The 12427-nt window shown below is 48.7% G+C and overlaps 1 protein-coding gene across 9 annotated transcripts in view; it reads left to right on the top strand.

The window, feature by feature from the left end:
• COL6A3 (collagen type VI alpha 3 chain) overlaps window positions 1-11913 on the top strand; it is an 81154-nt gene extending 69241 nt beyond the window's left edge. For all 9 annotated transcript variants that reach the window (XM_072961899.1, XM_072961902.1, XM_072961904.1 and 6 more), the window contains 4 exons: window positions 631-894; window positions 1974-2072; window positions 10180-10344; window positions 11106-11913. In XM_072961899.1, coding sequence (XP_072818000.1) covers window positions 631-894; window positions 1974-2072; window positions 10180-10344; window positions 11106-11146 — 569 coding nt within the window. In that variant the 3' untranslated portion in view covers window positions 11147-11913. The remainder of the gene's footprint in view (window positions 1-630; window positions 895-1973; window positions 2073-10179; window positions 10345-11105) is intronic.
• Window positions 11914-12427: the final 514 nt, after the last annotated feature.

Genomic DNA, 12427 nt, shown 5'->3' with positions numbered 1-12427 from the left:
CCACGTGCGCCTGGGGAGGACAAGTTCCAGGCCGAGTTAGATTCCGGGCAGGGGCTGGGGAGAGGCTGGCTTCAGGGGAGTGTGCTATTTTATCTTTATCTCAAGACGCTAGAAGAGTCTGTAGAGCCACAAACCACACAGAAGAGCGAAGGCAGGATGTTCGTGCTTATGAAAAAGAGGCAATTGTCTTCATTTTATGAACACAGAGAAAGCAGAGTTTCCTTTAAAAAAATCTTACGTCATGCCCTGACGTTTCATGATGTATATTCAACAGGTTTTAAGCTACGGGGCTCATTTAGTATTTGAACACTTCAGATTAGCACCCTGGACCATGTGTTTTCAAAATATCTCCTTAATGAGAGATATTTTCAATAGAAAAAAAAAAGTAGGTAGATACCTTGCTGATGAATAAGCAGAGTTTCGATCACTGTGAGTTTCATGTTTCACGTCGGCCGGTAGGCACCACATCGGCATTTCTTAGGACCTTGAACGAGAAATGAGTTCCCCGCCTCACCTGAATTTCGGATCAGCTGTCTGCTGACACATCGCTGTGAGACTTCATCTCTGACCTGCGTGTTGCAGTCACTGAGGGTTTTGGTTTTTCTCATTCTGTTCTGCTCTGTCTTCCAGTTAAGGCACCCCGAGAGGTCCAGGTGTCCGAGGTCACAGAGAACAGCGCCAGACTCCAGTGGGAGAGGCCCGAGCCCCCCAGTGCTTATTTTTATGACCTCATCGTCACCTCGGCCCACGACCAGTCCCTGGTTCTGAGGCAGAACCTCACGGCCACGGACCGTGTCATCGGGGGTCTGCTTGCCGGGCAGACGTACCACGTGACGGTCGTCTGCTACCTGAGGTCTCAGGTCAGAGCCACCTACCAAGGCAGCTTCAGTACAAGTAAGTGCGCGGTCAGTTTAAGGAAAGCTGGCACCTGTCTCTGTGTGGGATATAAACGGGGGCAGAAAACGGATGATTCTTATTCACTGACCTTGTTCTGAATCAGCAACAAGGTTAAGTCAAAGTCCTGGGTGCGCTGGTTGCACCTGACTTTATAAATTAGCAAAATGGAAAGTGGGGTTCCTAGTGAACTGTTGCCCTGCCTCTGGGGTCCTGGCTCCTTTACGGAGGAAACACCAGAGCCATCTGGCCTGAGCGCAGCCCCTATGCTGGGAGGAGGAAATATACCCACGCAACCAGTGGGTCTCAGCTGCTCCCCGCGTCCCTGTGTCAGAAGCGTGTTCCATGTTCACTGAACAGAAAACACTGCGGCGTCACTGGCGGCTTTGGGAGTAGCTGAGGAGTCCATTAGGTCTCAGTGTCCCAGGGGCCGCGGGACGTCCGCAGCCACTGTAGGAAGGCCATCAGCACTTCCCTCCCCTGGTCCACCCGCTCGGGCTCTGCCCTCCGCTGTGCTGGCCCGGGGCTCCTCCGCTGCCCTGAGGCCTGCTTCCAGGTCTCCCTTAGTCGCTCATCCCGCCTCTTCTAAGTCCTTGACGCCCCCTCCCTACCCCCTCCCCACCCTCCCCTCCCCCTCCCACTGCAGTTCGCCTTGACCCCTGCTGCCCCCGGGGCGCGGGCCGGGCTGGGGGCGGTCTCATCGCTGGGCCAGGCCAGCGTTCTTCAGACCGAAGAGGAGCTGTGGCTGAGGAAAGGGGGTTCCCGTCAGTCACCACGCAATCCCTGAGGTTAGGAGTCCAAAGACCCTATGACCCCAGGGCGCTGTTTTCTTGGATGGAAGCAGAAAGGTTTTGCAGGAAATGAGTGGATTTGTTCAAGTTGAGATTCCTCCGTTTCCTTGCTGACAGGACTTGGCGGTGCAGGCCACAGGCGCGCGGGGTGAGAGACACCTCCTGGCTCTCCGGCTTCCGGTGGCCCTGCCTTGTGTGCAGCGTGACCCAGGCAGGCCCCCAGCCCCGGGTTCCCAGGCCCTTCCCTTCCGGGGCTGCCTGCTAGTTGCATGTCTCTTCCTTCTCTAGAGAAAACTCAGCCGTCACCTCCGCAGACAGTGAAGCCGGCGTCCAGTTCCACCATCAACCTCCTGGTGAGCAGAGACCCGTTGGCTGGGGGTGAAGCAGGTGAGTTGTGGAGCCGCCGGGCGCACCGGCAGCACTAGGAGAGCGTCCTCTCGGGGGGCTGGGAGCCCTGGCAGTCTTGTGCTCAGTCGTCTGCTGGGGCTCTGATCCTCAGACCAGCCGGGCTCGGCGGAGAAGGCCCCCGGCTGGCTCTGCGCGGCCCAGGTTCCAGGTGGGACTCGCCTCGCCTGTCACCAGGCGCGCAGAAGCAGTGGGACGAGAGCGGCTGTGGCCGGGAGTTCTCGTGGCCCTTAGTCATGTCCCCTGTGCCTCGTTTTGGGATTAGAGTTGGTTTGTGGTCTGTGATGCAGCAAAGAGTAGGGTTTCATCCACCCAGTGATTTAATCTAATAAAAAATTGCTTAGAGGATCACAAGACAACTCAGACTGGACTCCATGAAATATGTGGGTTTGGAAGGGACCCATGGGATCGATGTCCCGGTCCCAATTTCCTAAGCACACACCCTGGCTCAGTCTGTCCTACCCTTCTCCCCGTGCCTGAGCCCCAGTATGTGCACATTTTTTGTTAAATCAGTGGCAGCTTAGACATGTCACTGGAACTGGCAGCCGCTTTTGTGCCTGGGCGGCGGAGCTCTGGGAGACCTGTAATCTCTCAGTCAGCGGAACATGAGCTACGATTGTTGATCCGTGAGAAACCGGTTGATGAAATAGTCGGTGTGCGTTGCTTAAGAGGAGACACTGGTACCAATATCCAAAGTCAAAAGCCCCGTGGTTATTTAGATACGTTGTTGTTTTATAGACCTCAGAGCAAAAGGTTTCCCCTAATGGAGCCGACTGACTGCTCTGTGAGATATTGGCCACAGCGGGGAGGAGGAAGGCAGATCTCTTTACAACGTTTATTTCCGTAAAGGGGTGTGATAAGGGACATGGGCTGAGCGCCTCGCTGCTTCCCGCAGGTTGGAAAGCAGCTGTGTTTTCTTCATACGCACTGCACTGTCAGAAGCACCAGCACATCAGTTTTTGAGCTGCTGGTGAAGGGGCCCCATCTTACTCTTGCCATCGTAAGTTTTAGGATAATACTTGTTTCTCCATCTCACCCTTTCTGGAGTCCGCACTGGCTCAGCTGCGTTTAAGTGGAAGTGGGAGGTTTCTGGCTCCACAGCCCGTCTCTCTGGGGCCACTTGGGCACAGAGGGCTCCTGGTTCTTTGAGTTGCTTCTGAAGGGAACCGTCTCCATGGCTAGCACAGCACTTTATTCCATCAGTGGACTTTCCCTACATCCATGTGCGTGTGTTTGTATGAACATCTACATCTGCACATCTGCATCTGTCTGTCTGTCTATCTGTCTTCCCTTAATTCAGCCACAACCCAGACTGACATGTGGCACCAGAAGTTACTGGAAAGAAGGTAGTGAAGTTGAGGCAGGAGTTGTGAAACTGTTTCACACACAGATGTGTAATAACATCCATAAACCAACCACTTACAGAGCTGCAGAATGGTTTAAAACAGCTTGCTTTTGGAAACCGCGTCAGGAAGCGTCTATGTTAGAGACAGCCGTGTGCCTTTTTCAAACTCCTGTGGCCTTTCCAGGGGAAGAATTGACAGAGAAAAAAGGAATCCCCGCCTTTTGATACAAATTCATGGGAATGATTCAGGAGTTCATGGTAGGCTGGGTAGTGAGGTTTTAACTTCTTAGGGATTGTGTAAAAATATTTTTATAAAGACTTTTAATGCTATGATTTTCAACTCAAACTTCACAAAAGGGAAGAGAGGATGTGGTGTGATGGTTTGGGATGGAGAAGAAAACTTCGGTCTCAACCCCGTTGATTTCTGCTCATAATTAAAGGGCCATGGCTGAGCCTCTGTCCCCTGCCCTGAGGCCGCCCAGCGCGGGGCTTGGGCTCAGAGAAACCACATGGATTTCACCAAAGACCCGGGTCAGGACCAACGACAGTCTGACTTCAGGGTCCCTGGAATCAGTGCATACTGTTTCCCGCTCATCGGTAACTCCGCACCTCACAGAGTGTGGGAAAGGTAAAGTTTCTAGCAACTTTGGTGCTTCACTGACAGAAAACGACTAGGAGTAAAATGACCTGGTGAGGTTCGGGGGGCGTCTCTGGTTCTCTCACGTGTGGTCCAGAAGGGATACGAATATATAAGCAGCGTTCAGTCAACATAAACAACATGATCTTTAAATAAGAATCTGGCTGGGCTGTTTTTTCAGACTGAGACACAGGCTTTTAAGTAGGAAGGTGTTTTCAATCGGACCTTCAGCCCTTCCGTCTCTTCTCTTCATGTGACGGAGAGAAAAGAGGTTTTGAAATTGGGGCTTGAGTGTTTTTCAGGGCGACAAGGAAGAGTGAGATACAGAAGATCAAAAACCCTCCTGCTTTATTTTGATCAGTAGAGAACTCTCAAACCCAGGACTTGATGTTTTCTCACACTTTCACACGCGCGTGTGTGTGTGCGCGCGTGTTTCCCATCTGGTGATTCAAGTCAGCATGAAGATATAAACAACTCGTTTCTCTTAAGAGCAACGTTCTGCATAATTGATCTCTAGCCTGCAAATAACAAAATAGTGCTTTGCTTGAAGAAGTCGCTTGCTAAGTATTTGCTCAGGGAACATATGGGGTGCGCACACAAACACACACCCCATTTTGAAAGCTCTTCTCGAATTAAATTCATTGGATGTTTACTTTAAAATGTGTAAATTCAAAATGGGTAAACAGAATCAGGAGAGGAAAGTCGGTTCCCCCTCCGTCCCCACCTCCCCCCTCCCCTCCCCCATAATTAAAGCACCTTAGGAATTTTCCCCGGGGGTAAAGCATTTTAATGATATTCGTGTTTCTGCAGACAGAAACAGGAGGCGTGACTACCAAACGTTGTTTATTAAATAACTTTAAAAAATATAGTAACTATTCTTACTCAGTAGGTGCATATATTTAGCATCCAAGTATCAGCTGCCACAATGTGCATTGTTTCTCCAAAGAGGTATTTTCTAGAAAATTCAGGTAAAATAAAATTTAAAAGTAGCTTTTATATGTGGACGTGAATGCAGTTTAATTTCTCATTTTATTTTAACGCAGCACCAATTCGTTAGAAACACGGTTTGGGCCTGCAGAGAGGTGTTCCTTTCTCAGTGTTCAATGCGACATACTTTTCCTTGCCTTTTTACCTCCATGAATAAAAGATGTACTGGGGGTTTTGAGTCCATCTCAAGGAACCAAATTTTGTCATTTGTCAAATTTTGTTTGCCACTTTGGATTTAGGAACCATGGTAACCAGTGTCTGAATTTATGCAAGAATTTGCAGGCAAAAGCCCTGTGAAATGAATAGGTCTCTGGTCCATGGCATCCAGTGAGGGGGGAGAAGACTGAGCAGTTCGAATCCCTGTGTTTTCATTGGCGTATGCTAACATTTGCTTGTTTTGCAACTCACATTTAGTAGATACTTCTTGAACAGAAATTGGATAGAGGCATGTAATGAGAGGACAGTCTAGCGAGGGGAGTCTCTGTCCCCCACATGAGGCTGGCCCTGCTGGGCGTGGAGCGTGAGGTGCGGCAGTAAGAGCTCAACTTGAGGTGGAGGCTGGTGAGCAGACCCTGGCATCATTAACCATTCAAGGTTCCAGACTTTGCAGTTCTACGCGATTCCATTTTAAATGGTTAATACTTGTATTTTCCTCCACAAAACAAAAGAAACTCTGTGGGGAAAAAAAATCCCGCCCTACTTTTTGCTCTCCTCAGCATCTGCAGGAGTCCCGCCCATGTTTCTGGGATGTGTCTGCTGCCTGTGAGCGGCATTAGCAGCAGCTGAATGGATCTTTCTGTGATTATCACCACAGTTTTGGAAAAGCATCACCGTGCCAGGCGGGCCCGCAGCATGCTTTGTTACTGCCGGTCCTGAGGGTGCTGCGAAGTTGCTAATGTTGCTTTTAGGTTTTTATCATCTCCTCTCTCCTCCTCCTTCTCATTTTTGGCTAAAGAAGCCTTGGGTAGATATTTTCTTTGCATGTGATTAGTAAAGCTAAGACTTTCTGAAGTTTTTAAACGTCCAAAAAAAATCTAACTCAGCAAATATGCTTTTTTACAATATTACAAAACAAATTTTAAATTATTGGCCTACCTGTGTGTGAAGAAATGTTTCAATGCAGAAGACAGCTGAAATAACAAAGTGTGTGCCATTCTTTTTTTTTTTTTTTCCAACTTTTTCTAGAAATTAGCAATCTGTAGAAATGACATTTTGTCTGAGCGGGCATCTCCGGGTCAGTCACTCAGCTCAGCTCTATCAGAAATGCGTCCTCCAGTGTTTTGCTTACTTTATCGATCCTGAGATGTACGGTGTCCCCAGCGCAGTCCTTCGGGACTTGAAATGTTAACTTGAAGTTGATGCCATGTCATGGCTTATTGGCAGCATTTTTTCTTATTTGATGGAACAGACGACAGCAGTGCATGGTACAGATAAGATATCTTAGATGTGATGGAACACACTATTTGTTTGGCTGTGTTCTCCCATGAACAGTTCACGTCGGGTGGCATAAAATAATGTGATGGGGAAAATATATGACTTTATGTTAATAATAATTTAAAGAACTAACTTAACCCCACCAGTTGAGGTAAATTAAATAGCCACAAATATTTTCTCGACTTGGCTGAAAAGACACAGCCACCTTCAGGGCTGTGTGTTTATCGCTGCGTGAGGACGCAGCTCAGCCAGCTGCCGTGCGTGGGTCATGCTGCGTCTCCAAGGGCATTTGGCTTTTTTTTTTCATTAAACTATAAAAGTTTTATGAAATAAAATCTATTGGTCAAGATCCAAAAGAGCCACAATTACATTTAAAATAATGTTAAAAATACAAATAAATTTCCTTGGTACGTTTGGAGCCCATACATACTTAAAACTGTGGACACAGGAAAGGTTTTCTCATTCAGGCCAATTGTACCTGCTTCTGAGGTTTGGAAGCACTTAAACCCTGTCACCCATGTCTGGTCCCAAGGCAGTGAACCTTTTTCTTGTTTTGAAACCATTAATCTGACGAGGAACATACTTGCACGCACCTACACTGTGGCGCAAACGCTTGCCGCTTGGCCCCCACAGCTTCGCTTAGGAAAGCGCTTACGCACTGATAGCTCACTGGGAAGTGTCAGAGCTGACGCCTTTGAAATGCTGCTTTTAGACAGCAGAGAATCTCCAACTGTAACAAAAGCAAGCGTTTCCAATTCAACATGCTTTCACTTTCAAATAGTAATTGTCTTTCCTAGTAATAAAATAATAGATATTCATTTGTGAGGAATTCAGCACAAACAGAAAAATGTGAGAAGAGGGTGACTCTTACAGTCACAGCACTGACAGCCCCCGACGACCACCGTCAAGGACCCAGGGTGTGTCCTGCCTGGTTTTTTCCATGAACGTGACATGTGGACGGACACACACACACACACACATAAGCACAGGCCTTGTTTCTCTGGGTGTCTTCCACCACGTGGCTGTTATTCTAGGACGTCCTACGTTGGCTCCTGCGGCTTCTGGACACGGGATTCCCCAGACAGGGTTTTCCAGACATCACGCCTACATCAGTTTCCTCTGGTGTTTGGACGCTCACTGGGGACCAGTCACTGTTCCACCAGGAAGTCTCACCAGGTGGAGATCCGAATAAGGCAACCTCTCGAGCCTTTCTTTTAAAATGAAGCTTACTTACATTATAATTCTAGGCAAACATGGACCAGGAAAGGTTACTGATAATGTCCTCCCCGTGGCCTCTTAGGCTCCCGCTGGGTCCCCAGCATAAGGAAGAGAAAAGCGTCGAATCCACAGCCAGACGCTCCCCTTGGGTCAAGGCCTCCAGACTCCCCCAGGCCGGACCCAAAGGGCAAACTCCTTCTGGAGGGAAACGTGTACAACTGTCAAGTCCAAAGACTTGTTCTTGGGAAAACTCACCGAGGTCCAGCCACCCCTCTTTGGGCTACAGGACATTTTAATTTCTTGGACCTTGAAACAGTCGTTTTAGCATCTGTAGACATAGCTCAGGCGAGTCCAGCCTGCAGGTGTCTCAGGAATCAAAATGATGGGCGTTTAAAACTGTGAGTCTTCTTAAGAGCAGAAAACCTCCCGCTGTGATGCTTTGAAAGCGGAGAGTCCAGGCTTTTGTCTTTGAATAGCGTGAGGCCCTGCTTAGTGTGTTTCTCTTGGTTCCCCATGTAATGGCGCCCTTATGTTCCATGAGCAGACCTTACAGGTCTTGGCAGTGACTCCCCCTGGGATAAAGGAGATAAAATGCGAGAGCACTAGTTGGGTCCTGGAGAGTTATGCTGAAGATCACAGGCAACTGGAAAAGCCAGCCAGGGAGCTGTGCTCCGCTGTAGGGCTGCCTCCAGGCTGGGCGTCCTGGGTCTGCGGAGCCTTCTCCTGTCTCTTCAGAAGAGCACAGGGGAGAAGGGAGCAGAGAGCTCAACACGGATGGCCAGGACAGAGTGCACCTGGAACAAACACAGGCCACTGGGGGATGCTCTGGGGAAGAAAGGGGACAGGGGGCGGCAACCCCTTGGTCTGGGTCTCATGCTAACGGGGGGCCCACCGGTGCACAAGGGGTCTGCTTTGGTGGTTGAGTGAGCTTGCCTTGCTCAGCACCTCCATGGCGACGTCAAAGCCCAGCGCCTCCCTCAGTTGTCGGCCTATTTGGGAGGGAGGAAGAAAGTTGTTTTTGTAAATTGCCATCATTTTATCCTGGCTTTATTGGGTCTTCAAAGGCTCTTGGTAGCACTGCTGGCTTCCTGGGCCTCAGAGAGGGTCTGCAACTAGGAGATGTTGTAGTTGTGGGGCCACCTTCCTCGTGCGTGGGTGACGGCCTCCCCAAGGCCAGCGATTTAGACCAATTCTGAGCCTCAGGCCTGTGCCTGTGAGTCTGGCCCCTTATGGATGACCGAGCTTGGCTTTTCTACCCCAAGAGCCAGATTCTCCTTTTATTCCCCAGTGCCAACCAGCACTGCAGACGCTAAGCACCCCTGCCACCCACGCAGCTGGCCCAAAGGCGCCCGGAGGCGCCAGCCCCGCGTGGGGAGGGCTGGTGAGCCATGCACGGTAGTTACTCGTAAACACGGAGCGTTGCCCACTCTGGGGGTTTCGTTCTACCATTTCAGACTTTCAGATAGCGGTCGCCGTGAACGCGTCTCTTTCCCAGCACAATCTGGAGTTTGCCAGAGAGCTCTGTAAACAGCAGCTTCACTGTGTGAGGGCTGTAAACCGTTCTTTCCAGGCATTGTGGAGAACGTAGCTTTTACTCTGCAGCTGGGCTACATCAGAAGCATGATTTAAAACATAAACTTCCTTAACTGGACAAAGAATGCTTCTCTGTCTTCAGAATAGCTCTGCTGTGTGAGATTTTCGCTGCCATGAATTTTACATCAGAGTTAGCACTTCTTTTTACTTGTTCAGTTTGGCCAGTCAGCAAGGCAGCAGGCGGTACACACAGACACAGACACACGCATCTGCGTGCGCACACTCATAAAGGATCTCCTTTTTCCACTTTGACTTTTAATTTTCTTTAATTTTTAAAATTTTTTAGGAGGGGGGGTAATTGGGGCTTTACAAAATTTATTGATTTATCTCTAGTGGAGGTGCTGGGGATCGAACCCAGGACCTTGACACATGCTAGGCACACACCCTACCACTGAACTCTACCCTCCCCCGGTCCACTTTGACTTTTATTTTTAATCTTCTTGGCTTGTTGGGAAATGGGCAGCCTTATTTTTGACTACATTGTGACAAAACTTAATTGCTATTTTGCCAACGAGTAGAAAACTCCAGTGTTTTAGAATCTGGTTACTTCTTCACAGATTTAGCGTTGAGGGATTTGGAGAGTAACTGACCCAGTGATTGGAAAGGGGAAAACACAGTTCATCTCAAATTACCCAGGAATAATTGCTACCACGTGGGGCTCTGAGTGCACTTTTTGAAGTCCTTTCATCGATGCGATTGTGTTTAGTGCTCTCAAAGCTGAGAGCCTCGTGTCCACGTGACAGTAAGGACACAGGTGTGAGGAGGTCGTGAAGTTCCCCTCTGACAGCACGGTGACTAGACCTTCCGCCCTGGAGCTGGGAGCCCGGTAGCGTGCATGTTCTAACTGACACTTTTTTCTCATCTTGTTATTCAAGATATATGTCAGTTACAAAAAGAAGAAGGGACTTGCAGGAAATTTATTTTAAAGTGGTACTATGATTCGAAGACTAAAAGCTGTGCGAGGTTCTGGTACGGAGGTTGCGGTGGAAACGAAAACAGATTTAATTCGCAGAAAGAATGTGAAAAGGTCTGCGCTCCTGGTAAGTGATTCTGCTTTTGTGCTGGTGGTTTTCCCAAATAGGATGAGCGCTCCAGGCCAGCAATTCACCTCCCAAAGACATTTGAATCACAGTGACTATGACAGGTTTGAAAAAGGAGACACACCGTGTCTTCAGATGAGGCAGGTATTCAGGTAAAACACATGACAGCTGCTTTCTGAGTTTTAGAATTTCCTAAAAAGTCCTTGTATTTTTGCCGGTGAGGAAACGTGTGGCCGACCACTCCTCACTCTTCAGAAATGTTACTAAGTTTCTGTTATTCATAAAATATTGCAACAAACATGGTGATTGGGAAAATAATATAATGAGCAATTATAGACACCACCACAGATAAAGAGCCCCTATATGGTCTATTCATCTTGAAATAATTTTGCTTCCTCTAACAACATTGACCCCGGGGCCGTCCATCACACCGGCCAGCGTGATTGGTAATAAAATCAGAACAGCTTCACAGACAGCCCGAGGCCAGTGCCAGATGGGAGAGTTGGGTGTGCTTAAGGCCAGGAAGGTGATGCCAGCCGAGAGAGAGTGGGCTCAAATGGTACAGACAGCCCCAAACCCCAGGCCAAGAAGCTCTGGGAGAACCATTGTAGGAGCTGAGCTGAAAGGTGAGATTGGTGATGAAAGCCAGAGGCCATGGGATCATTTTCATGTGAAACACAGTGTCCTTTTGGGTCCGTAATGTGGCTTCTCCCCTCCTCTTCCCTCCCGCCCTCACCTGCCGCCCCTCCATCCACGCCCAGTGCCTGTCAACCCCGGAGTCATCGCTGCGATGGAGACCTAAGCGTGGCCCACCGGTGACACATACCTCTTGAAGCAGAAGGAGGCAGCCATGGCAAGTCGTCTCTGTAGAAGCTCTGGGTATAGATTCCCGCGCACTTTGTACCATTTCATGCTTTGATTTACACTCAGACTTGGGAGGACCCGTCTGCCGCATGACCTATCAATATGGTGCTAAATGTGTCTGTGGACCCAACGCTCTCTGTCTCCAGGCAGTTATATTGTATACTTTGAACGTTGTGTAACAGTTATCCACTGCTGGTGTTTATGTGAACAGTCCTATAAACTCAAATTCCTTCTGGAGTTTCACCTGATGCCTGCTTCAGGCAAGTGTAAGGTCTAGAAAATAACCCCAAATTTCACAGTTACTCTGTATGCTTCTGCTTGTTTCATCTTTTTCCCTCTTAATTAAGCATGACTTTAGATGGAAAGCCTGTGTATGGAGGATAAACCAGAGTCCAGCCTTTCATTCCCTCGTCCCCTGATTTCCTGGATTAGATTTCTAGCTGGTTTTCTTTTTCTAAAGCTTCTAACAGACGATCTAGAAGTTAGAAGGAAGCAAAATCCCTTAATCTTTGTGCACTGTCGTGGGACCATGCCTCAATTAAAGAATGAAAAGAAAATCATCACAGAGAACATTTCTGGCATTCCTCTAATGTTGTGTGTGTGTTTTAATTTTTTTTTTTTGTGCAGGGGGGTTTAATTTTAATTTTAAAAATTTTAGGAAATTTATACAAAGAAACTTTTTAATAAAGTATATTGAAAGTGTTATGGGTTTGGTGTTCTTGGCCATGTTGTTTCTGTGTCAGCATCGCCCCTGGGCCAGGGAGGCGGGGCCCTGCCTGGGTCCAGGACCCTGGGTACCACCCTTTGATTTCCAGGGAAGGGGCAAGAGAGCCCCATCAGACAGTGTGCGGGAGGCCAGGTGGACCCAGCCTGGGTGGGCTGAGTTCCTTACTGAGGGTCCCCAGAGTCTTCCTGGTCTTAGGAACCAGGCTGGCTTTCCTCCTTTCTAACTTCTGGTTGGGTCCCAGAGACCTGGCCCCCTTCTCAGCCTCTTTAAAATGATTGTTCCCCGGGCACTGCGTTTGCTCCCACTCACGCTGGCCGAGAGAGGACGTATAGTCGGCCCAGGACTCCCCTCCCCTTTTCTGGAGTCTCAAAGACGGAGCATCAAGTTCTTTTTTTCTTGAGAGAGCCTTTCCCTCTGGTCTTCGGAAATAACACAAGAAACACATACATAAATATTTAGGTGGGACCTGAATTCCACTTAAAAAGGAAACTG

The sequence above is a fragment of the Vicugna pacos genome, chromosome 5 (genome assembly GCF_048564905.1).
Source record: "Vicugna pacos chromosome 5, VicPac4, whole genome shotgun sequence".
In the NCBI taxonomy this organism is placed as follows: domain Eukaryota; kingdom Metazoa; phylum Chordata; class Mammalia; order Artiodactyla; family Camelidae; genus Vicugna; species Vicugna pacos.
Note: the sequence above shows the minus strand (reverse complement) of the source record. Positions and strands in the feature narration are given on the sequence as shown.